Source organism: Tauraco erythrolophus, chromosome 6, assembly GCF_009769465.1.
Source record: "Tauraco erythrolophus isolate bTauEry1 chromosome 6, bTauEry1.pri, whole genome shotgun sequence".
NCBI lineage: Eukaryota > Metazoa > Chordata > Aves > Musophagiformes > Musophagidae > Tauraco > Tauraco erythrolophus.
In genome coordinates this window covers 55,360,485-55,384,649 of record NC_141470.1, presented here as the reverse complement: position 1 = coordinate 55,384,649, position 24,165 = coordinate 55,360,485, and the positions used below count along the sequence as shown (strand labels likewise).

General features: G+C 42.1%; 1 protein-coding gene across 1 annotated transcript in view; it reads right to left on the bottom strand.

The window, feature by feature from the left end:
- SLC24A4 (solute carrier family 24 member 4) overlaps positions 1-1,952 on the bottom strand; it is a 93,446-nt gene extending 91,494 nt beyond the window's left edge. The window contains exon 1 of the mRNA XM_086613624.1: positions 1,796-1,952. Within this exon, the coding sequence (XP_086469750.1) occupies positions 1,796-1,952 (157 nt within the window). The remainder of the gene's footprint in view (positions 1-1,795) is intronic.
- Positions 1,953-24,165: the final 22,213 nt, after the last annotated feature.

Genomic DNA, 24,165 nt, shown 5'->3' with positions numbered 1-24,165 from the left:
AATGGAACTTGCTGAATAACATATAGAAGAAGCACTTGTGATAATGCAGGGTATGCAATTATAACAATCAAAGGAAGAATAGAACCCCCTAATTAAATCACTTCCATCTCAACCTTATCCATTTCAAATGAATAGTATAATAACAAAAATTCTTCCACGGCTGATCTTAGAGTTTATATTCAGTCATCATATAATGCTTGTGCTTTGCTACAGTGACTCTTGCAAAAAAATCTAGCTTGGAAGTTAGTTTGGCTAGAGTATTTGCTGAAATAATCTGACAACACAATTATAAGAAACATAGAGAATAGATGGTCAGTGTTTATGGACACAATATACTGTAACTTAGCTGAAAAAAACCCACCTACCTGATGCAGCATACCATCAAAAATTAGGTTATGGGGGATTTAGTTGATAACCCAGGAGATTAAAAACTTTCATTAGTCATGACAGTCTTCCTGCAAATCTAAAAAAGTTCTGGAAAACTGTTATATGCAGTAAAAAAAAACAACTCAAACTATGTAAACATAATCATAGCCCAATTACTTGCTTTCACAAACCAGTAAGTTTATGAAAATAACTAGCTCGTAAGAGGAAGAAAAAAGCATAGGCATGACAAACAATTCTAAAAAAAAGAAAGCAACAGTATACTCTAAAGCCACAATTAAAAAAAAAAGTTGAAAGTTCTAAGATGAACTGTATGCTAATACGGTCTAAAGACACTTAAATGGATGGCTTGTTGCCATCCTAGATATATCTGAAACAACCTAGGCAACAATTTAAGCACAAGATCATTGAAAGTATGACAAGTTCCACCCGGTTTTTCTTCCCCGAAGGCATGCATTTTAACTTCAGCTTTAATTTAAGTAGATGACCTATCCTAATTCTGCTGAAATCTGATTTTTCTTATATTAACCCTGGCTGTAGGATCTGGGCTTAGTTTCATTTTGTTCTTAAATCCTCAAGGACTGTTGGCAGTCCAACCTAAAGACCCATGTGCTGTCCCAGCAACCTTAGACTTCGTATCTGAGGGATGCAAAGCATATTGCAGGAAGGGCCTGAAACTGCACACTTACTCACCAAACTGTGCCCACAGCAGGGGAAAAAAAAACAACGAATGGGAATGATGTAGTTAATTATAAATGCGTCAGTTTACCAACACTTGCACAAAGGATGCAACAGACTTTCTCTATAAAACACGAGATTAGTGCGGCTCCTTGCCTAAAATATAGACTTTTGTGTCAATTCCACACTGAAATTTGGGGAGGCGGTGGGGATGGCTGGAGGGAGAAGGTGGAGAAAAGAAGCAGTTACAGCTGATGGAGGTCTACAACCTAAGGACAAAATCGAAAGGTGGCCCAAAGTTGCAGAGCAGACCACAAGCGGCTGGAGAGGATTCAGCTCTGATGCAGAGGCAGGGGGGAAACTACTTCAGGGCCGTTCCCAGGAAAGCAGCTGCCCGGTGATTCCCCTTCGATTCCCAGCCTGAAGCCCCCCGAGAGGCACGGCGGGCTGTCGCCAGGGCGGGCTCGGTGCTAGGAAGCCCTGGCCACCAGGCGCTGGCGGCGCCGCTGCCTCCTCTCCCTGGGACTGCGGCCGCGCACCTGCCCGGCGCGGGGGTTTCTCCTGAGGAACCCGCGCTGCTCCCCCGCGTCGCCCGCCCGCTGGGGTATTTCTACGGAGAAAACTCAAAACGGGAACAGCCGCGGACGCCTAAGCCCGCCGACCCCCCGGCTGCCCCCGAGGCGCTTCAGCCGCCCTGCCGGGGTCCGCCGGTCCCGCCGGCACAGCCACTCACCCAGTCTGGAGAGCAAGCTGGACATGCACCAGACGAAGAAGAGGATGGCGCAGATGAAGCCCAGCTGCTGCAGCAGCATCTCCCGCCTCTTGCGAACTTTCCTCAGCATAAGCAGCATGGTCTTCGGAGGGGCGAGCGGCGTCTCGTCCAGCTCCATCGGAGCAAGCGCGGGCGCGGAGGGGGCGGCCAGCGGGTCGGTCGGAAAGCGGGGATCACTCCCGGCGGCTGCCCGCAGACGGCTCCATGTCGGGCGAGCTGCAGCGCAGAGAGAGAAGCCGATACCCAACGCCTCAGGTCGGCAGCGGCGAAGCAGAGAGGCAGGTAGTGGCGGGCGGCGGCGCGGGGAGGGAAGACGGCGGCGGCAGAGCGGAGAGGGGGGAGGGCGAGGCGTCGCCCTCAAGGGCCGGGCTGAGCCCCGCGCCCCGCGCGCACCATGGCCGGCGGCGGAGGAAGCGGCGCGGCGGCGCCCCGCGCTCCCCTGTCAGCGGCCGCCCCACAGCGTGCCGCGCGCCGAGAGTCAGCACCGAAGGACGGCGGCATCCATGCGGCTCCCGGCCCGCCCCGGGCAAGTTTAAAGTTTATGTCTTTCCTCCTGCCCTCCCGCCGCCGCCAGCCGTTGGACTAGCTGCCCCCCGGGCTCTCCGCACGGCGCCGAGCGGCCAGTCAGCCCCGCCGGGCGAGCCGCTCCTCCGAGCGCCCGGCCCGGCCCCCTTCTCCCCGCCCCTCTCCTGCAACTTTCTGGGTGCTCCTCCAGCACCCATGGCAACGCGCATGTACCCTCCCCTCCCCCACCTCGGGGCGGGGGGGACGCGGAATTAACTGGCTACATTAATCCTTTCCCCTACACGGCGCAGGAATTACCCGCTCTCGGTGTCGCGTTCGGCGGGGCTCTCCGTGCGGGGAGGGGAAGGGGCTGCGGCGCCGAGGTGCGGCCGGGGGCCGGAGTCGGGGCCGGGGCCGGGGGCGGGCTGGGCTGGGCTGGGCTGGTGCCGCCTGAGGCGCGGGGCCGTTGTGGGGGAGGTGGGAGCACAGGGCTGCCCGAGGCGCGACGGCCGAGGGCGGCCGTTGGAGCGGGAGCGGGGCAGGGAATGACCCATTTTGTGAAACAGCTGTTAGTTCTCGGCTGTCCCAAAGGAGGCTGGTTTTCCTTTTAACTAAAATTTGGTATTTACGTTAATTAAGTGGTTGTCGGTAACCAACGAGAACAGTTCCGGCAACTTCCTGCAACAGCACAGGCATCGGCCCTGTATTCCTTCAGGGTATCCAGAAATGCCTTGCGTGTCACGAAGCGTGTGTAGACAACGCATCTGACCTTCTTTTCGATCCAGCATTCGATTTACAGTGGGAGGCCTTTCAGGTAATTCCCGCTGGATCTCTGCCCTTGTACTTCAGAACAGAGTACGGCTTCTTATCTGGCATTGTTTCTAATGGTGTCGTAATTATAATACAAATGAAAATATCCGAGCCTACAAAAGCAAATCTTCTCAAATAAAGTACCGCTAATGTTCTGTTTTCCAGTCTTTGTGTAAATGTAGTTTTTTCTCATGTTTATGAATTATATCTGCTGTAGTGAGATGCAGCAGCACAGTGCTCAAGGTGCTCTGGTACACACCACCTGTGAAATTGCTCTAGATGCATGCTGAAGGCTGCCCAGTTGTCTCGAGTGCAATAGGGATTACTCAAGTTGAAGAACCAAAGAGAAGCAGTTGTGTTAGCCTTGTTGCTTCCTACAGAAATTTGTGCGCCTTAGCTGCTCAAGCTCCAGAGGCACCCAGGCTCTAAGGGGTCTTTGATTTTCTGTTTTATGTTAAAGCAGGAAAATAACTGCATGATAGAAGAATGTCACTAAGACACACCCCAGTCTGCTCCCTTTCATTCCCTTCATAGGTGCTGAGAGAGGAAAAGTAACTCTGAAAGTTCATGCCTACTACAGAAAAGGTAGTAGAGAAGATTACAAGTCAGTTTATGTCCCTTTATTTCTCTCTGTGGCCACATAGGAAATCTCGCAGTTGAACCCAGAATTATGAAAGCCATCCCTGACTGAATTGGACACAGAAGCATGGGAAGCTGGATAAAAGCAACTGAAGCTCTTTAGATCAGGACTGTTACTTAGAGTGGACTGTTTTTTTCATTGAAGACCTTTAAGCTCCTGTGAAGTTGTTGGCTGGCCGTGTCGGTAGACATACCACTGCATATCCTGTCAGTTGTCATAATGCCTGAGAGCTAATTCTTCATATGGCTTTTTATCACCTCTTTTCTGGGACTAAAGCCTCCCCTTCTACTCGAAGTGGCAATGTGAACATCGGTCTGCCATCCCCTTGTTCTGTGTTTGATAAGAGTTGTGGTGCGGACAAGACTGTGGTTTTCTGTATGAAGATTTTATCTCGCAATAGAAGGATGTTGACACTGGAAGAGATTGCAGAGACTTGTTGGGTTTTTTCGGTATCCACTCGCCGTAAGTTTATAATCGTCTTCACTGATAAGGCAGACCCGGCCCATGGCTTGAGAGAGGCTGTCTTGATGGTTGAGTCTTTCCCTACAGCTGGCAGAGATTGCTTGTGATTTTTATATTTACCAAGTTTATTCTCTTACTTGCTCTTTACACTGAAGACATTTTCAAAGCCATGGCACTCTTGGTCTGAAAAATACTGATGTTAAGACATGCAATGACAAGTTTGTCTGGAATTGAGGTAAATTTGGGGCTGGAGATGAGGCTGTGAATCACAGATATTCCATATTTCTGTCTATAGGTTGTTTACACAAAGACAATGAAATTGAAGCATTGTTAGAGGTCCTGAGTTTCACATGTGAGGGATTTTCATTAATTCTGTCATGTCCTATGAACATCACATGGATCAAACCAAAGCACATGGTTAGTTACAGGAATGCAAGTATAATATTGCCTTTTTGACATAGGGTTTTTTCCTTTTTCTGGTTGTTAAAAAGTTATCTGTTTTAGAGGTAACAGTTAGTGCCTGTAGAAACCCTGGGGCCGTCCCTGTGAGGAACTGAAAGCAAGAAAAGAAAAAAAAATATGAAGAGATTTTTTGTGAATCTTTTGTGTAAAAGAAATGTGCTATCCATGAATGCAGTTCTCAGTGTGATCGTATGTCTCTCCCTGTGTACACAAATGAAGCAGATCAAAGTTCAGACAGTACTAATCTCCTAATCATACAAGCTTCTGATTAGCATTTTTAATCAGTCTGGTGATCACAGGGTAGCGTCAAAATTGTTCTTGAATACTAAACCTTCACAACGGAATTCCAAATCACTTTTATTTTGGTGTTTCCTGTGAAAATGTGTCAGGTAACTATTTGTGTAGGTTGTCTCAAAGGGAAGTGGTGCTCTGCAGAATTCAGCTCCAGTTACCTCTCCCCCAAGAGCGTGCAGGACCTGCACCTGAAGGGTCTGTTTGAGCACATTCAAGCCATTCACATGGAGGTCATTACTACTGGAATGATGTCTCAGTGCTTTCTTCTGATTTGAAACGTCCCTGCTCTGTATGAGAAAGTGGTGATAAAACGTCAGAGGCAAAAAAGAAGCAATTGCTTTCTGCCTAAGGTAGCATTAGAGAAATTTACATTCATTTTTTTAAAAATCTTAAATTATTGCTATCTCTTACTGTGTATAAATTGAATGGAGTCTTTCCATTAATAGTCTCAAAACAGAAAGAATAAGACACACATGGTTTTCTGAGTGATGCCTTCAGAGTGAGTGGTGTGGTGATACTCCAATGTTCTGTTTCCATTATAATCAGAACAAAATGTTTTCCTGACTAGATCTAGGAGTTCTCCTGAAAGAATTACATTTTGAAAATTAGAAGTATTTGGGAAATATCATCAAAACAAGGTGTAGAGGAAGAAAATATTAAATAGCACTTGTCTTAAACTAAGCCAGATGCAAGAAACAATCTTGCTTTCTTATTACTGCACTTGTCATTGTGACCATTTAATTTTCATGTATGTCCCACACTAAAATGTCTCACTAGAAGCACAGGCTAATGCTATCATCTAGCACTGCCAAGTTTGTTTTTCATCTCAAGCACAATTAGTATCTTGAACTGAGTAACAGCCAGAAGACTTTGAATTAGGGAAGCATGTCACAGGAGATCCATGAAAGCAGCTCATCTGAGAAGAAAATATTGACGCTGCTGAGAGTCAAAGAACTATAATGTTGGGATTAATTCTCTATGGCATCCCCTAAAAGGTGCAGGAGAAGAAGCCCCAGCAGCACAGCAGGGTAACTGGAAACTGAGGCTCTGTTAGTTGGCCATGAAGACTGTTCCAGCATAGAAGAGCTGAGAGTACATCAGCTGAGAAGCCTGGAGGATTAGGAGGTGATTGTTTGTGACAGGCACCCAACCAGCCCTAGGAGCCTGTTCAAGTCCAGCTTTCCCATCTCATACAACCAGCATCCCAGTATCAATCCCCCTGTCCACAAGGTCAAGAGATAGTATCAAAGAAAAGCCAACAATGTTCCCTCAAAAAATACCAGAAAACCTCTCAGAGGCCATAAAAACTGAGCTGAGAGGAAAGGCATTGGTGAGGGAGGAGTCTGCGATCCTGCTTTTGCTATTTGGTCAAGGTGGTTCATATGAGGGAGCCATGGAGAAAACCTTAGCTTGATGCTGTCCAGAATCACCTGCCTGTTGAGAAGGGGCAATGCTGTGCCTATTCAGGACCAGGTCCCTGGAAAAGGAGCACACACTAATGTGACTTGACAGTATAAGCTTGCAGAAAGCAAATGCTAGCACATCAACATTTAAATGTTGAACTGTGACTCAGGCTACCATACGTCCTCAGGTGTATACACAGGTGACTTTTTAAGCATTGGTGAAAGGTGCTTTGCTGAACTGTACTTGAAATTTAGAAAGCAGATTGATTGTTGGCATCAGCACTGAGGGTTCCACCAGAGTGGCTGCCATGGGTAAACCCTGAACCAGGACCACTGGATTTACAGAGAAATTCCAACTGTAGGACCTTTCAAAGGGCTCATCCTTGCGCTAAATCATTCTACTCATTCTCAGATTTTTATCTCTCATCCATTTTCTGGTTCTAGTGGACAGTTGCCAGCTACGTTATCATATTGTACTTTTGCATGCTTCAAAAGCAGAAGTTTTCCTTAGTACAGAGTTATTTCTGTAGTTTAACTCAGACCTTTGTTTTGCTTCGAAGGCTATAAATAACTCAACCCTGAACCAGAATTTAAATGTTATGAAGTCAGTCTCACACTGTAATATGGAACCAGATCTTCCTTTAACTTACTCAGCTTCTTTCTTGTGTTTTATATCTTGCGGTCTTCCTACTGCTGATTTCTCTTTAATAATCTTGGGTAATGCTGCTTTGTATTTCTGATGAGCATTCAACACTGCTAGCAGCCACACCCTCACTCAGACACTACTTGGGAGTTTAACAATAGTCACTTAACAATAATGAGATTCTCCCACAGTGTGCAGAAGTGCTACAAGCGACAGTTCCTCATAGCCTACGTGCCATAAACAACCTCACATAAGCCCAGGAAGGAGGTCAAGCTGCTACATATAATCTTCTTGCTATACAATAAGAATAAAAGGTACCAACCAGATCTAGGCTCTTGACATGATCTACTTTAAGCTACAAGAAAATAAGATCAGTTGACTCCTGATGTCTACATGTGCTGTTAACACATTTTAATGTAGGTGCATTTGCTCTATTCATTTCTCTGAGCCCACCGAAATGTCTTCCTGCAGGTCAGAATGAGAGACATTATGCTTATCGGTAGTATTCAATGTGTCCTTCTTCTGCCCATAGGTTTCAGTCAATATCTACCGAAGAAAGGGAGTCTATTAGAAAACCCTCACTATGCGTCTCCTTAAATCAGTATTGTCTAAGCCCTCCAAATTCATCACAGCATCTATGTTTAACGCCCACTAGTTTTCTCAGGGATATAGGCACCTGCTTAAATCGTTGCCAGATTTGAAGAACTCATGCACATGCATAAAGCTGTACTGAAATGGGGGTTAAATTACAGGGACTCTTACACAGCATATCCTCCCCTACACACATACCATTTCTGTCTCAGTTTCTCAAGCTTGCTGTCACCACTGAATGCCAGCCTCAGTTGGTTTTACTGGTTTTACATTTTGCCACTTAGTTCCTATTCTGCTCTGCCCTCACAGTCACTTTCTCTTCTGCCTGCTTCTCTGCTTGCCCTTTCCTTTCCCTCTGTTCGCTCCACATGACTTTGTTCTCCTCCTCTTGATCTTCTAGGCCCAGTGTAAATATTTCAGTTGTTCCACTCTCTGTAAACAGAATTCCTTCCTCCTCCTCAAATCTCCCCTTAAATCTACACATGGGTTTGAGCTTAGTATTGACTGTAAGCCCTGTTCCCAGAGGCTTGGGGAAATTTGACTGTGCTTACCCATAACTGAAGAATGAGATTAGCTGACATCACACTAAACATGAGGGATTCTGACTGGTCTAAGCTCTGCATGTTAACTGCAGCACTCTCTTCCATCACCATACAACACCTTTGTTTGCTCTCCATAATCTCGTTTCTCTCCCAGATAAAGAAACTCAATTCAGTTCTGTAAAATGTTCTCCATTTGTTTTCACTCTGGAAAGTTTTTATATGTCTGTGAAATGAGTGAAATTCAAAACAGCTACTGAGGAGACATCTTCACACACCTCAATCAACCACACTTTTGTTCAGCTTTTATACCTACTGGGATCTGTTTCCAAAACCCTCTGCTAGTCCCTCAGAATGAGAAGGATCATTAACTAAGCAAAAATTGATTCATTACAGTGAGAAAATTTTTCAACAGCTATGTGGTGTTGGCAAACCACAGACTGCTGTGATCTTATGAATACACAGGAGAAAGCTGTGGAGAATTCTCACACACAAAAAGCCTCAGATGATGTCAGTGCTTGAAAGACTGGAGGCCAGGAAGGTTCAGTGAAAATCCTGTTGAGGTAGCTGAGAGAGATTCAACAGGGCAGCTCCTTTCCCTCATTACATTAGTCCATCCAAATCATCAGGAAAACATCAAGCATTCATCTTTAGTGACTGTGGAAAAAAAAAATTGCAGACTCCAAATGCTATATAAGCAAGTGCATGAATGTATGTCCTGGCAACTGATGTCCTTGAAACAACAGTATGGAAAAGGTGAGAACTGTCTTTATTCAGAGACTTACAGAACTATATATGATTGAAGGAACCTGGAGAGGCCATCCTGTTCATTCCCTTTGTCTAAGGTAATATCAACTCTCCATAACATTGAGTGGGCTTGCTCTGAAACTTAATATCCATCCTGATACTGAAATTGCTGTTTGACTGCCTATCAAAGCTTTTAAAATAAAATTATGGTGAATAACGTTAAGAAAATTTACACCTCCTACTTCGGCTGGCATCTTTTTTTAGCATTGTTAGTGAGCAGAGCTTAGAGAGTTCTGGGAATTTTCCCCCTCATCTGACCACAGATTTTCAAAAAAGAAAATTTATTCTATTGGAAACCTATCATGTTAAAGCTAAGAGGAATTGTAGCTGTCAGTCAGAGAAGGGGAAGAATATTCTTACCATTTATTTCTGTAAAGCTAGCAGAAATCATGTTGCTTTATAGACAGTAGGAAGAAAACAACCTTGCCCTGGGAAGATAAATTCAGTGTATAAAATCATGTAAAATGATAGTCTAGAGGGAATGGCAATCAGAGAAATCAAGTGAGCGGGAACAGTGCTCAATGGAGGGTTTTGTATGAGGAATCCAAGTCATTTATTTCATTGCTATTTCATGTTGCCTTCTGTGGAAGAGATAAGAAAGGAGGGTTAATTTGCTCCCCATTATGATCAGACAAGAGAGGGGAGAACAGAGAAGGCTGGTTCAGTCCAGGTTCAGAACAGCAAGGGGAAAGGTGTTTGTCTAAAGAGGCATTGAAGGGAAGGAAGGGAGAGCTTTGGTATACAAGAACAGGGAGATGGTTCTAAGCAAGTGGGCTAGGGACAGCCGTCTGTGGGAGCAGTCAAAGAGAACCTTAATCAAAGTGGATCAGAAGGGCAAGTGGAATGAGCTAAAATGGGGCGATGCGCACCGCTACGTCCACTTTGAAGACCAAGTCTTGTACTGCGAATTTGAACAGGGTTGGTGTAGCAGGAGAGAGAGACATCTCTGTAGCTGCAGTACTTTAAGAAGAACGTCCTCCATAAAAGCTCCCTTGAAGTTTACAAAAACTGCCACATCTGCAGCACATCCTCCTCCAAACCCAGATAACTGATGTTCATTACTGTTAATGAAGTCATGGACAAAGCAAACTTTGGCGTATTTTCAAGCACTGGCAGCAACGCTTTTTACAGTATTTCCATGTTAACTTCTTAACAGACTTCACAGTAAAATACTAAGACAATTAGTAGTTATTGCCAATTTTAACAGGAAATGTTTATCACTGGCAAATAATAAATACAGCACTCCTGCAAATTAACAACTTTGCTATTCCTAACTCCTTGCAGAGGATAGCAGCAGGCTGTTTCGGCTAGCCTTGGTCATAGGTGTGCTCAGCTGCCTCTCAGCACCAGGATAGCCCAGGTTGAGCACAGCTCCTCTGAGCTGGCTGCTCTTTTCAGCTTGTAGTAGGAGAACAGCAAAGGTAGCGCTACCCCATAGTCCAATTTAATAGCAGCTATTGTGGGTGTCACCTACCTGTCATGTCTGACTCACTCCACCATCTTTTTGTTGTTTTCATTTCAATATTTAAACACTCAAATATTCCAGCCACTTTACATTTCACCTCCGCAGAAAGAAGCAATGTTTCAGAGGTGTTACCATGGAAACAATGGAGTGAGGAGGCAGCTAAACATGAAAGAAAGTCGTCCAACAGTAAATCCAGAGACATGCTTTGGGGTAACTTGAAATTAAAAAATGTATAATTAATTGGGCTGCTGCTGAGCATGTGTTTGTGCTTATTGCTTTCTTATAAGTGACAAGAGGCCACCTTTTTGTCTGTGACAAGAAAATAAAATTTCCCTGTGCAGAATTTTCAGTACCTAAAGTCCTTTTTGACACAAGAGATAATGTCACTCTTTGGAGGTGACCACTGGAGTTAGCTATCAGCAAGGTCAGGCAACTGAAATGGTATTGTTAAGGGTCAGCAACACCAGCTTCCTCAAACAAATCAATGTAAGCATTGGAGACTTGTGATCCGAGATATGTGCAAAGTTTAATCAGAGTACAGGAAAAGGAACATTAGCATTAATGGAAGTAAAAATGCAGCTAGATATGGCAAGCCCCTTCCAATTATGCAAATGAATACACAGCCATTCTGCTCAGAAGTGGGTATTATGTTATCCTTGTGGATAAATACAAAAGCATACCTTTGTCAATTTGTCACCATGTATCCTGAAATACCATAATTACCTCTCTCAAGCACGGGAAGGGACAAGTCTTGGCTATCACCGTTTTATGTGCTCACATCATAAAACGGTTTCCTGCAACTTTACACAGCCTTAGCTTTACTGAACTATACGTTGTCTGTAGTGAAAGTAACAAAGGCAAATCCAATGTTTCAACTATGTGTTAGGCAAGAAAAGCTAAAAAAAACATGCTGAAATGAAGATGATACTCACTTCACACATGGGGAAATTGACCACAGAAACACCAAATACATTCAAATACACCACACAAAACGTTCTGTTCAGAACAGATTCAGAAACACAACATGAAAGACTTGAGCTTGAGCTGCTCTTTATAACCCTTTAGATCATGCTTAAAACCATCATACTTTCACTTGCAGGCAAAGGAAAAGTCCTGGGAGGTGTCTAAAACCTCTCCCTAAGGCTGGAAATTGTCTTGGTTACAAGAATTGTTCCTACCATCAGTGGCCCCTAGAAAAATTCTGTCATTGTAGGCTGGCAGAGCGGGATACATCTCTAGCAAACCAACAGCTCCGGTTTGACTTGTACGCTCACCACCTGACTGTTAGTGCCCAGGGTGATCTACAGTATCCACTCCACAGCTGCCCTCCTCAGGAAGAGTCCCCAGCACCTGCTCAAAGGGTCACCCTTGGAATCAACTGAGTTTTTTACTGCCTTTCAGTTTCTCAGAAGTTTTTCTCTTTGGAACAATGGTTCTCTTCTTCGCATGGATCCACAAGGAGATGGAAGCATTACTGGTGGAGCTGCTTGTTCAGAGACTTGGCAGTCTACTCTGTGCAGGTAAACAGCTGCCACCGCACATTAGGAGCACCATGAGGAGAGAGAGGGCAGGCCAGATCCTACAAGCCTGAAACACTGATTTAACCATGCACTATCGAGATTGCCTTCCTGCTGGAGGGTTGAGCAGCATGTCAGATGGTAAATGAGACATCCACATAGCCCACAACTTAATTAAACTATGAGGGAGCATGAGGGGATTGGTCTACTGAGGCTTGAGACACTGGTGGGACCTTGCTACCAGCAAACCCCAAGGAGCAGAACCTACCCATACCCAGCTGGCTTGGGAGCACATGGAAGTGAACAGCCAGGCCAATTCACAACAGGCTGGCAGAGCATCAGAGCGTCAGACAGGTTGCAATAATGGTCATCATAAAATAGATTCGCTCTGCAGCTTTTAATAAAAGATAGTTTATACAATTCTCTACACAAAAAAAAAAAAGTCCAACTAAACAATATATCAAATCTCTTTGAACTAGCATAACAGTACAGCTAAATAAATGTTTATCTGGAGAAAACTGATCTGCTGTCCATTTCACAATCATTTAAAAAAAGTACTGAGTTGCATTTAGCCTTGAGACTGGTAGAGTCTCACAGAATTAGTTATGCTGTTGGCATTGACTGTACAAAGGAAAAGAAGAGATGGGCTGTGTTTTATGCAATTTGTTTTTCTCATTGTTGGAAATCTATCATACTTTTCTGCCCAAATTATCAAGCTGGTTGATAAGCTGGAAATAAATCAGATCATTGAGGTGAATGTTACATAGTAAGCTATTGTGGAACTGAACTATATTTTCTATCTTAGCCTTCCAAACTCTAACAAATTAATAAAAAAAAAAAAAAAAGCAAGTATTCTGGAAGATTTAACTAGCCTTAAAATGTGATTTCCAGTTTTTAAATTAATCCTAATTAATGAATTTTTAATTATATGTGAAACAAACCAATAAAATCTCCAGAGGCTTAGCTGTGACTTTTCCATGAAAACTGAGCAAAAGGGCACAGCTTTATTTTTGTTGGTTTTGTTCCCCCAGAACAGATCAGAAGCTTCCAGAGCGAGGCTGCCTCCTCCTTTCCTTCTGCGCAGTGCCTGGCACAGCCTACCCTGCCATGTGCCGTGGCTGCAGACGCCCTGTTGTGCCCACTTGCTTGAAGTGGGAATGCAGCAACCCCCAGCCTTCAGGATTTGCACTGCTGCACGGTTTGTGGTCGTTAGGAAGCTGATAAGCACCTACACTGCTACACTTTCTTGAATGTTTACATCAAGTACCCTTCTCAAATGAAGACTCATTTCATCTCTTGTCTGAAAAATCTCTTTACTGTTCTGCTTTTCTCAGTGTTTCTGTCTGACTTGCTGCTCCCTGAATCTGCTGGACCCTGGACCAAGTCCTAAGAGAAGAAGAATCTTTCAGCTCATCATGAAGTCTCTGAGCAAGCCAGTCACCCAGAAAAAAAAATACTTAAAGTCACTCACAGAATAATAATCATGCCCAGAGTCTGATACTTTTTTTCCCATGTTTCAACAGGCAGATGAACCAATTAATGTGAGTAGAGCTACATGAAACTCGAACTGGGTTTTGCTGTCACTGACAGTGCCCCTGGCTCAGAGCTTTGTGGAGGGCATTACACTGAGTTACTTGGGACCAACAGACACTGAGCATTGGCATGCTCACCAGCAATTTTCAAATGCTAACTTCAAACAGGTAAGCATCCTAGCTGCTATTTTTCTTACTTGTAGGTCATTAAAAAAGCCGTAATAAGAAAATCATTACCACTGAATCTAAAACGCGGAAAATCTTTTCTTTGTCTTGATAAAATATCTGGCTAGTATGAATGCTCATGATTTCTCTGGTGAACTCAAAGGTACCAAGGTGTCATCACACTTTTAAAAATCTAGTGCTATTTAGCAAGTAAAACATTTTACAGTCTCCAACTTTACTGAGAAGCAGGCTCAGAGGTGAGGGGGATAAAATGTTTTACCTCTAGCTTAACCGTACTTTTAAACTTCTCAGTCATATCTGTTTTGTTACCTGAGGAATTTTAAGGAAGTGAAATCTATCTGATTTTAGGTGATGTGCAATATTTATTCTGAGGACTCATGCAGCTTCTTTCACTCGTGAATTATTTACAACATGCACACGCTGTCATGTCTCAATAGATCACTCTATAACTCCATCAAGTAAAATGAAAGTAATTTGCACATTATAAATGTATAATAAATGTATATGTACGTGTGTGTTTATGTGGAGGCTTAGTAAGAATCAGTATTAATGATCATCAATCTGTGTAAAGGCCTGAAGAATGTAATTTATGGAAGAGAGGGAGAGGAGGAAAAAAATACAAAGTCCAGCTAGTCCAGCATGTACCTTGAGCATCCACTAGTACTGGAGGTTGCAAAAGAAGGTTGAAGAAATTGAGTCTCAACAAGAAAGCTTGTTTTTAATGCCAGGTTGCTGGAGATTAGTTTAAATCCTGAAACTTGGAGGAGTTTGATCCTTCAGTAGGTTTTTGTTTTGTTTTGTTTTGTGGGTTGTTGTTTTTTTCAGTTTACACTAGCTAATGAGTCAGGATACCTGTTATGCAGCTTCTCCACAAAGCTTGCTAATTCTTAGTCTATACAAACAGTTAACAGGGTGTTTGTCCTAACCTGCCTTCATACATTTTTTCCTTTGTGCTGAGGACTTATAAAGGGCTGTGCATGTTTCCTTATGAAATGATAATTGATGCAATTTACATTAAAAATCCACATGGGCAAAGCTATTTTCTTTTTGAGAATGTGGCTAGAGTGTTCCCCAGATGTATAATTTTGCTTTGGGGTTTTAAAATTGATATGATGATGCATTGTAGGGCTAAAGAGCTACTGAATACATATGTTTATTTCATACTATTTATTTTAAAAATCTGTATGCAGGAAGATATATACCCTTTCACAGGGCAATATGCAAAAGAACAGTGTAGGGCAGAAGAAAATCCAAAACGGGGAATTAGAGAAGTGGTAATTCCATTCTATGCTATTCCTGAAGACTGGAAACCCACCTGAGTGAACTTTGCAGCCTTGTGATTCAGTGAGAGCTTGGGAGCAGAGTCTGGCAGTAATCCCCTGCCTAGCATGCTCCCTCCTGCCCCACAGAGACCCAGCGTGTCTCATGCTGTCAAAGCAGGATTCGTGTTTTGTCTGAATTTGCACGTCTATGCGTGTAATGAGGCAGCATAGAGGACAGTCCAAGTGGAGAGTGAAGAAGATGGAGAAGTAGAGGGAGCCAAAGCAAAGTCAGAGAAAACACTGGATGTTAAGAAACCCAAGATTTGTCATTGCTTGTTTCTAGGAAGCTCCAACCATCTTCTCCAGGATGTCATCTCCTCAGAGATATTTGGAAAGGCTAATTTCCTGCGTGACCTGCTGGACATCTTCTCCATTACAAGTCTTTTCAGAAGAGAGTTGAAGTATTAGTTTAACGGACTGCCGAAGATGGTGGAATATGCACTTCTGTTGAGCCTATCAGCCCCAAGTCTCAGACAGTACTGTAGTAGAAGGGGTCGATGTATGAGAGACTGAGTGAGTATTTTTGTGGTGAAATGTATTTTCCACTGAAGCATTGATACTAGCAACCTAGTACTTCTTGTATTTTGCATTGTCGTGATTAGTCAAACCATTTTCACCATAACTGAAAAAGAGAAATAGGCACTGAGAAATCATCATTGAGCACATGCCTTTGTGGTTTGGAGGGGATGGGCAGGGGTTGGAGTGCAGAGGAATGTTGTTTCCGGTCTTTGTGACCCTGCCCTGGGAGCAAAAGTGTTGCAGATTAAGTTTGGTTATCTGAATTCTTTTAGAGGAAAACCCATGGGTTGTTCAAGGATGTGTTTGTCAATGACAGTAAAGGAGAGAATGTTGGAAAATTAAAAAAATAATAATATCTATATCTATTTCTATTCTTGGAAGTCTCCTTCCTCATCTTATTATCCTTGCAATTACACATTTTAATTCTGTAATTTTCTATTTCAGTACACAAACTACATTTAAGTCTTTTTGTCTCTAGAATCTTGATCTTACCAAACCTTGCCACTGTCTGTCATCACTGGACTTTGAGAATTTAGCTTAATATGTTTTGACCAGTAATGAGCCAAATGCACATATTCACAAAAATTTCGGAGTTCATTTTGGACTCGAGTCTACTGCTAACTTCAGATCCTTCGAATGTCGTGTCTTATTTATCTACTGGAAAAAATATGGAGAATATTTTTCAAAATGCTGCATTTTTATTAAAAAAGAGTATCTATTCCTGTTGTACGTTGTCTTTTTTTCTTCCATACTCTCTATCTGCAGCCATTCATCCACATTTGAGGTTTTCTAGATTTACTTAGAAATCTATGTGAAATTCTGTCCTGCTGATCACATCAGAACCCCAAGCCACAGGTGGCCAGTTCCTTCTGCAACTGAGACTCGCCTGTCTGGCTAGCCTTCCACCTCCAAAGTCTTTCTCGGTGTCACTCTTCATGTCCTCCGGCAAGCTGTTTCTTCATTTTTCTCATCCGCTCCACATGATTTTACTCCTTCTTCCTGCTGCTCACAGAGAGCTTCTGTATTCATAATCAATCCCCAGGCAAACACTCATTTTGACCAGTCATCCACGTCTGCGTTCATGCAATGTCTCCCATAGTTTCTGCTACAGTATTCCACTAAGAAACTTAATTGCTTGCTACATTTCTCCAAAATTGAGAGTGTCTGGAATGCTCTTTACTATAACAGTACTGTGGGGGGATGATTTTGATCTTACACAGATATTAATGAGGATTAATTACATAGAGGCTGATGAAAGCAACCCCAGATGAACCTAGTGAGTGCCCTTCAGTTTCAAGAAGTAACACATAAATCACTCTCTCTCACTCTTTCCCATGGGTTTGCTCGTCAAAGGTTAGAGATATTAGCAGGTATCTTTAAACTAGTCATAGGAAAAGGCATTATTCAGTAATGCACATAAGAAGGAGACCTCTGTGTTTATGAAAACAAAGGTATGAAGAAACCATTTACCTTTTCTAACATCTTATTTTCCTTTGCCGGGCCTGGCTGGCTGTGCTAAAAAAAGAAAAACAAAGAATAGCCTCAAGGCAGATCCATTAGTCTCTACATCAGTATCAGTTTCTCTGCTTCTCCAAAAGTGATTTCACAGTAGGAATTCCAGTAGGAATTAAAATAATTTTCTATAAAACACACATAGAGAACAAGAGTTGCATGCTGCAGAATACAGATGGGGCTCAGAGTCACTAACAAGGCTGATATTTTTCCTTGGTCCATACTGTCACATACGCAGAACCATATAGCCGTAAAAAGCTCAAATTAGCCAGCAAAACACTGAAACTTTGAATAGCTCCCAGCTCTATATTACAAATTTTCTGAGGAACATAAAAACTGAGGATTCATTTGTCAGTTCAGCAACTGTTCCAGCTCTCAGCATTCAAACACTATTTGTATTGTTCAATGCACCAATTGTGATCAGGACCCTGACGAGGTTATGACTAAAATGGGGCACAGAACCTGAATCAGAGAAATCAATGGGAATTTTGTTTTGCTTAATAGGAAACAGATCTTTTCCTTACACCATAGCAAGCCATAGAAAATAGATGACAATGCAGAAAAGAGTAAGAATAATAAATGAATTCTGCCCAATCATGATTATCCAGCTATTCCGTATAGTCATTCCAGGAAGAATATCTGCTTTGGATCAATTTAGAAATCACTCTCTGTGGACAAGCTGAGAGAGATGAAAGGAAAGACTCAGCAAACTTCAGCTGATATTAACAACTGTGATGGATCCAGGCTTCTGAAATCACCAACTGATTAGATAAACTTGTACACAGGGCAACATAAAAAAATCAAAGATAATGTGTCTCACTAAGTCTTCCCAGTGCTCTATTTAAGCATTTTTGAGGCTTGTATAACAAGACTATTTCAGAGATGTGGGAATTAAGGAAAACTTTTCTGTAGAGCCCTGGTGACACATTTCTGGGTAATATCCCAGTATTAAAACTATATTTTTTAACTTGGAGAAACCCCAGCAAAACCAATAGAGTGTGTGTAGATAGAAATTGCAGAGTTTCATTACCTTCTTATATCTGAGGAATCCCCTAAACAAAGAGTTTGTCCATATTTGCAGAAAAAAAATACTGCTTGTTTATACAACAGATTTCTCCATGCACCTCTGCAATGCTTACTTCATATTTTATCTAAGAAAGCAAAGGTTTAATAAAGGTAACATTTCAGAAATAAAGAAAGAGAAATCACATTGAGATAAGCTCAGCTACAAATAAAGGGACAAAAACAACTGCTACAGAGCTTACACAGTTGGGATAGAAAGTCATATAATCCTGGCAAAGTTGAATGGAAAAAGGTGCTTAAACCAAACAGTGATATAGCTGCAGCCGCTATTGAGAATGACTTACAAAATGGACTGAATTTTTTAATGAAAAAAATAGTAACAAAGAACAAACTAGGACACTTACAACACGAGTCTGTGTGTTAGAAGAATCCTCAAAGGAAATACAACAATTCCCCTGAAAACTGGACCTCGTTTGTAGGATATGCCACTCATTAACTCAGCAACTACAATGCATGAGGGGAACATGACTTTCTGAGTTGCATACATACAAACAGTAAGGGAGAAGGAAGTCTCTTTTGCGTGGACATCAGTTTCTGTTACATTTCTCCATTCCAGCAGGAATTATTAAAAGAAAAGAAAGAGAAAGATATATTTTAAACACCCTAGAAAACCGTCAGCATGAACCAATGTGCTCAGCAGTGCAGAAAACACTTGACAATTCTCTAATTACCAGGGCACACCTAGCAAGTTAACCTTTTGTATTCGCATGCTGACTACCAGGCAGGAAGGGATATGTGTTTGTCAACGTAGGTCCATGGAAATACGGGTTGAATGATTACAAAGTGAGAACAGTGTACCATCTGTCTATCTAATACTACCCATGCAGCAAGCACATCACTATTTTAAGCCTCAAACTACTCGGTATGAAGGAGGCAGAAGACAAGTGTTGCCATTACATTGTAGTTATATTTGTGATGTGTGTGTTCATTTTGCCTGGGAGTGAAAATTCAAGACTAGTAGCCAAAAATATTTGGAGAGTTATCACAGTACCAGTACTTCGGACTTTTCACAACACCAGATGATACTTCGTTATCCCAGAAAGAGCTAAATTGTCACCTAAAACTGGCATATTTGCAAAATGCAAAAATGCAGAAGAAGGATTCTTATCTGTCTCTATGAAGATAGAGTTAAAGAAGGAACATCAGTAAGAAGAATAGCCCAGTGGCTAAATGTCACACACATAAGAAGCCAGGTAAATACCCAGATCAGCTGGCACCAAGTCATATGCTGTCTTGCTAAGAGTATCCAGCATTCAAAGCTCACGAAGGAACATCTCCACGTACTGTAGTCAAGAGTGGCAGCTCCTAGAATGTAAATAGCAAAATTAACATGAAGAACATGTCGATGAAAGGAGTTATATATGAAAGGAGTTAATAAATTCCTGTGTATCATGAGGTATATTCTGTATCCATGTATATGTGTATCCGCTATGACAAAAGTGATAACTAAGCCCTGACTTCCCTTAGCAACAGAGAATATTTTCCTCTCTGTTTAGAACAGTAACTCTTTCATGCTTTATTACCATATAGTTTTCCAAAGAAGTTACTTGTGGCAAGAGAGCATGTCTCCAGGAACTGCAGGAAATCCTTGGCACTTGCTCCTGCCTCTGCAGTTCTGGTTTGAGTGCTCCCTCCAACAACTGTTGTTTGGCGTATCTCTCTTCTAACAGCTGATGCTCAAATCTCGAGACAACGAATATGTCACCATCTTCCATTGTCATGGTTTTGCTCGTGTTTGTAGTGACTATACATATTCATGTCCCCATGAAATGTAAGCCTATCCTTTTCCCCAAAAACGGTTAGATCCTTACATGACCCCACAGTTCTTAGAGTGCTTTAGTTTACTGATCGGCAAGCGTCTCTCTTCCGTCTTTGCAAGCTGGAGTGGTGCTGGTACTGTAGTCCCAGCTACACTATCAGCCATTGTGCCAGGTTACTTTTATCAAGAGCTATTCAAAACGTTCCTCTATCTGGAAACAGCTTATTGCCCATTTTCTTTGCTTTTTGCAGCACTCTTCCAAAATCCTAGCAACTTTATCTGCCTGTTCAGCTTTGCTCATTCTTAAGTCAACATCATTGCTTTGGAAATGTGGGGTATTTCTGCTGCTTAACCTTTTGCAATTAAAAACACCTTAATATTTTGCCAGATATCCATACCGTAGCTCATTAGATCTCTGCTATCTTTGCTCATCTTGCTTCAGTAAATATCTTTTCTCATTTTCCAGGTACTAATGTACTAATGTACCTGGAAAATTGATAGCTCATTTTCCAAGTAGCAATGTCTGAGTGATTCAGAGGTATACTTGAAAAAATGACCTGGGTATGAAGAATCAGTTGGATTTGAACAGATACTTTGTTCACCTCACTGGTTTATTGACGTTTCACAAGAAAGTGGTGTTTGTATTGTTTGCATAGTTTATTTTCTGTTGCTGTCTTTTCATACTGGAAGGCTGCTCTAGATAAGACAACAGTTATCTGTCTGTCCCCCTGTCACTCCCTTTCTTGTAACGTAGAGCAGAGTCGCAGTTCCAATAGCATTCACCAAGAACATTTTGGGTTCCTTGTGGCAACACTGAAGAGCTTTGAATTGCTCCCTGTCCTTAGATTTGGGAGTCTAAGCCCTAACATGGAAATACACTATTGCAGGATACCCTCCATCATCTCAAGGGCAGTTTTACTCTGTTGGCAATACGGAACCTGATGTCTACAGCTCTCTGCTGAGTTCACGTATGTTTTCTGAGCGTTCCTAATAGATAGCTTTTACTCGACTTTGATGTGAAAGCCACTCACCCTCTCTGTGGTTCAAAATCTATCTCACTCTGTTCTCTCCATTACATGACTCATTTTTGCTGGGTGATAATTCCAGTTTCTCCTCTTGATCTTAAAGAAACTGTTTACTCTCTTTTGATGTTGTGCTACTTTTGCTTTGTATCACTGCCTGACCTCTGCAGTTAAGGCCAGTCAGATGTCTGAAAATTATTTACTTTCCATTATATCATATACATATCAAATCTCACATTTGGAGTTGCTGCTTTTTGTCTTAGTATGGTGCTTTACTTATTTGTAAACTCTGCAACAATTATTGCGCGTGACCCAATATCCAGGACATTTTCCACTAGCGTTTTCCTCCCTCCATCATATCTTCATGTTTTCCTTTATATTCGGTTTGTTTTCTCCGCCTTTTGCATTTGCACAAATATCGATGTACTTTCCTTATTTTCACATGAGCAAATGAATTACCTCAGTCTCTTCACTGCTTATGCTCTGCATTTGCAGATGAATGTGTTCACGTGTACGTGTCTATGGCTTTTAGTAAAGTTAATGTGAGCTCCTTGAACAGTCTTAGTCAAGCACGTTTGTCTTGTCCCTATCATTTCTGACACATTCACCTTTTTAGAAGTGACAATCCATGAGCTGACTATTTTGTGATATGCTGGTCTATTGTTTCTCCAGCTCTTTTCTCACAAAGAAGCCTTTTATTTATGACATCTTTTGAAAGATGAAATGGTTTTTAAAGCATCACTAGGATTTTACACAGTTTGTCTTGGTTTGATGCTCTTGCTGATACATGTAGCAGTTTTTACCAATTGCAGCTGATGGTGTGGCTGAGCTTACTCTGATTTGCATTATATCTACATGCTACTGGTACTAAACTGATCCTCCCTTAAGCCCAGCCCTGCAGGGGTAGAAAATCTACGGGGTTGCTATAATCAGGTTTCTTTGATATTTTTTTTCCACTTCCTTTCTTTTGTGCTATTCAGTATTAAGACAGACAGACATTCCAGGCCATGCAGCAGGCTAGACCTTTTTCCAGTTACTCTGTCCACTCATCTAGCGCTTCCTGAAAGTAGAATTCCCTGAAGTCTGAGGTATAATCATTCAACAGCTTCTCCTATATGGAATAGTGCCTATTGAAAACCATAGGTCAGTGCCCTGCTCACCTTTATACTTCCTGCAAGATCTTTGATGAGTCAATCATCCTGTCTTTACCAAGATGACTAAATATTTAATTATGGTATTTATGCCAAAAAGGACTGCTCCATAGTGATACAGATGTACAGGGACCATTATGAAGTCAAGAAAGTTTGCAGCAGAGGATTCACCAGTTCTTGCCCCTCAAGCTCAATCAGATCCATTACAGGACAGGAAAAAAAATCTTCCGTTTTTTCCTGCCTTCCTCCTCAAGGCTCCACAGCAATCAAGCCAGTTTTGCTGTCTATTATTATAGGGATACTTTCAAAATAAGCTTTTAATAAAACTTCAACCAGGCTTGGATGCAGTCCCTGTGTGGATATATCTAAGAATGCTTCATAGGGATGGTGTTGTGCCCTTACCTGGCTGAAGATGCTAACAGAAGCATTGCAGCCCTTCCCTCCCTCTTCAGTAAAAACAATTTTCCCTTTAGCTGTAACCACTGTGAAGTAATTACATGAAAACAACCTCTCTGTGAAGAAGGTATGGGCTCCTGTCTTGGCGAGATCAATGAAGAATGACCAAGAGAAGTGACACTGAAAAGGTTTGATTGAGAATGCAGGTTTACACATGAAGTGCCCTCTCTAAACAGAATGAGGAGAGTACTCATAGGGTCACGTATAGTCTCAAGTACCAGACAGTTTTTGTGGGATGAGCCAGTTTTCTCTATTGTAGGCTTAGTTTTATGTGACAGAGCTTGACTGGCCACATTCAAGGCATTTTCCCTAGCTGGTACCCATTTTCAGGGTTTAAGCCTCAGCAGCATACAGACAAGTTGAGTAAAATCATGCACCTATTTTTCTTTGCAAGTCATTTCAAGTACCAGCAGGGATAAACAATGTACAAGAACTTCCCAAGCAACCAAATGAACAAGGAGCCCCCTTTCCCTGGCAGCTTTACCTGTCTTTAAGCTAACTTAATTATAATGGTAAAACTCAAGAGTTGAGGGACTTTCATGGGATTTGTAGCAATCTCAGAAGAATCACAGCCTGATGGGATGAGGAACAGCTCATACTCAGCCAGCCAGATAATCATGACCCACATGGAAAGTCATCTCATCAACCAGCCAAGTAGAACTCAGCAGAAATTATGACTTTTTATTGGAAGGAAAAGCAATTGTTTTATACAACATTTTCTTAAATGTGCAAGAGAGGACAAAAGGAACTGAAAATATAGTAGCTTTTAGTGACATCTAGCCTGTATGTCATGTTTTTTCTACACTGAGTAGCAAACACAAGCCCTTCTGAAGATGACGTTAACACTGTTAACCAGACCCACATTTCTCTGTCCTGTTACTATTAGTTTTCCTGAATTCAAGCAGGATTTGTGCTCTAATACACACTCCCATGCAGTCTGATTTATCAGACAGGAGTTAAAGTACCTTCAAGTCTGTGTCCAAGGATTTGCTGGCCCTTATCCATTACAGAGATAAAGCTACCACCCAAACAAAAGTTCAAGCTAGCAATGCTGTACAGAAGTACCTTTGCACAGGTGAAGGGCACATGGCACTTGTTTGCTCAGTGACACCCAATGACATTAATGTTGCTTATAACGGTGGCATTACATCCAGGTGTTTGGCTCAAGGATCATATCAGTCATGACACGGTTAAATCTTAGTCAGATGAGATGAGGAGTTTTTAGACAAATGAAGAAGTCTCTAGTGGCAGGTAAACAGGACTCTATCAGAACTGCAGAATGATGAGACATTGAACCATACGGACACCCACCAAGAAGCCAAATGGGTGCACCAGGGAGATACTGCACCTGGACCATAAGGCCACTATTAGAATAAGAGCCACAAAATAAAGAACATGTCACCTTTTCTGAGAAATTTATATTGATGTGGTTCTTTGTAATGGTAATTTGCTACTGACAATAGCTTTCTCATATGTTCCAGACAGTTGTTTCACTGAGACCATCAGCAGTAAAGAATCTTTGTCCTTCATTAACTTCTCATGCAAGCATTAATTAGCCCACAGATTCTAGTAATAATAGGCTTACGAAACTGATGTCTGAATATACCAATAAGCTCTGCAGTGAGCTGTGCCATCCATCAGCAAATCCAGTA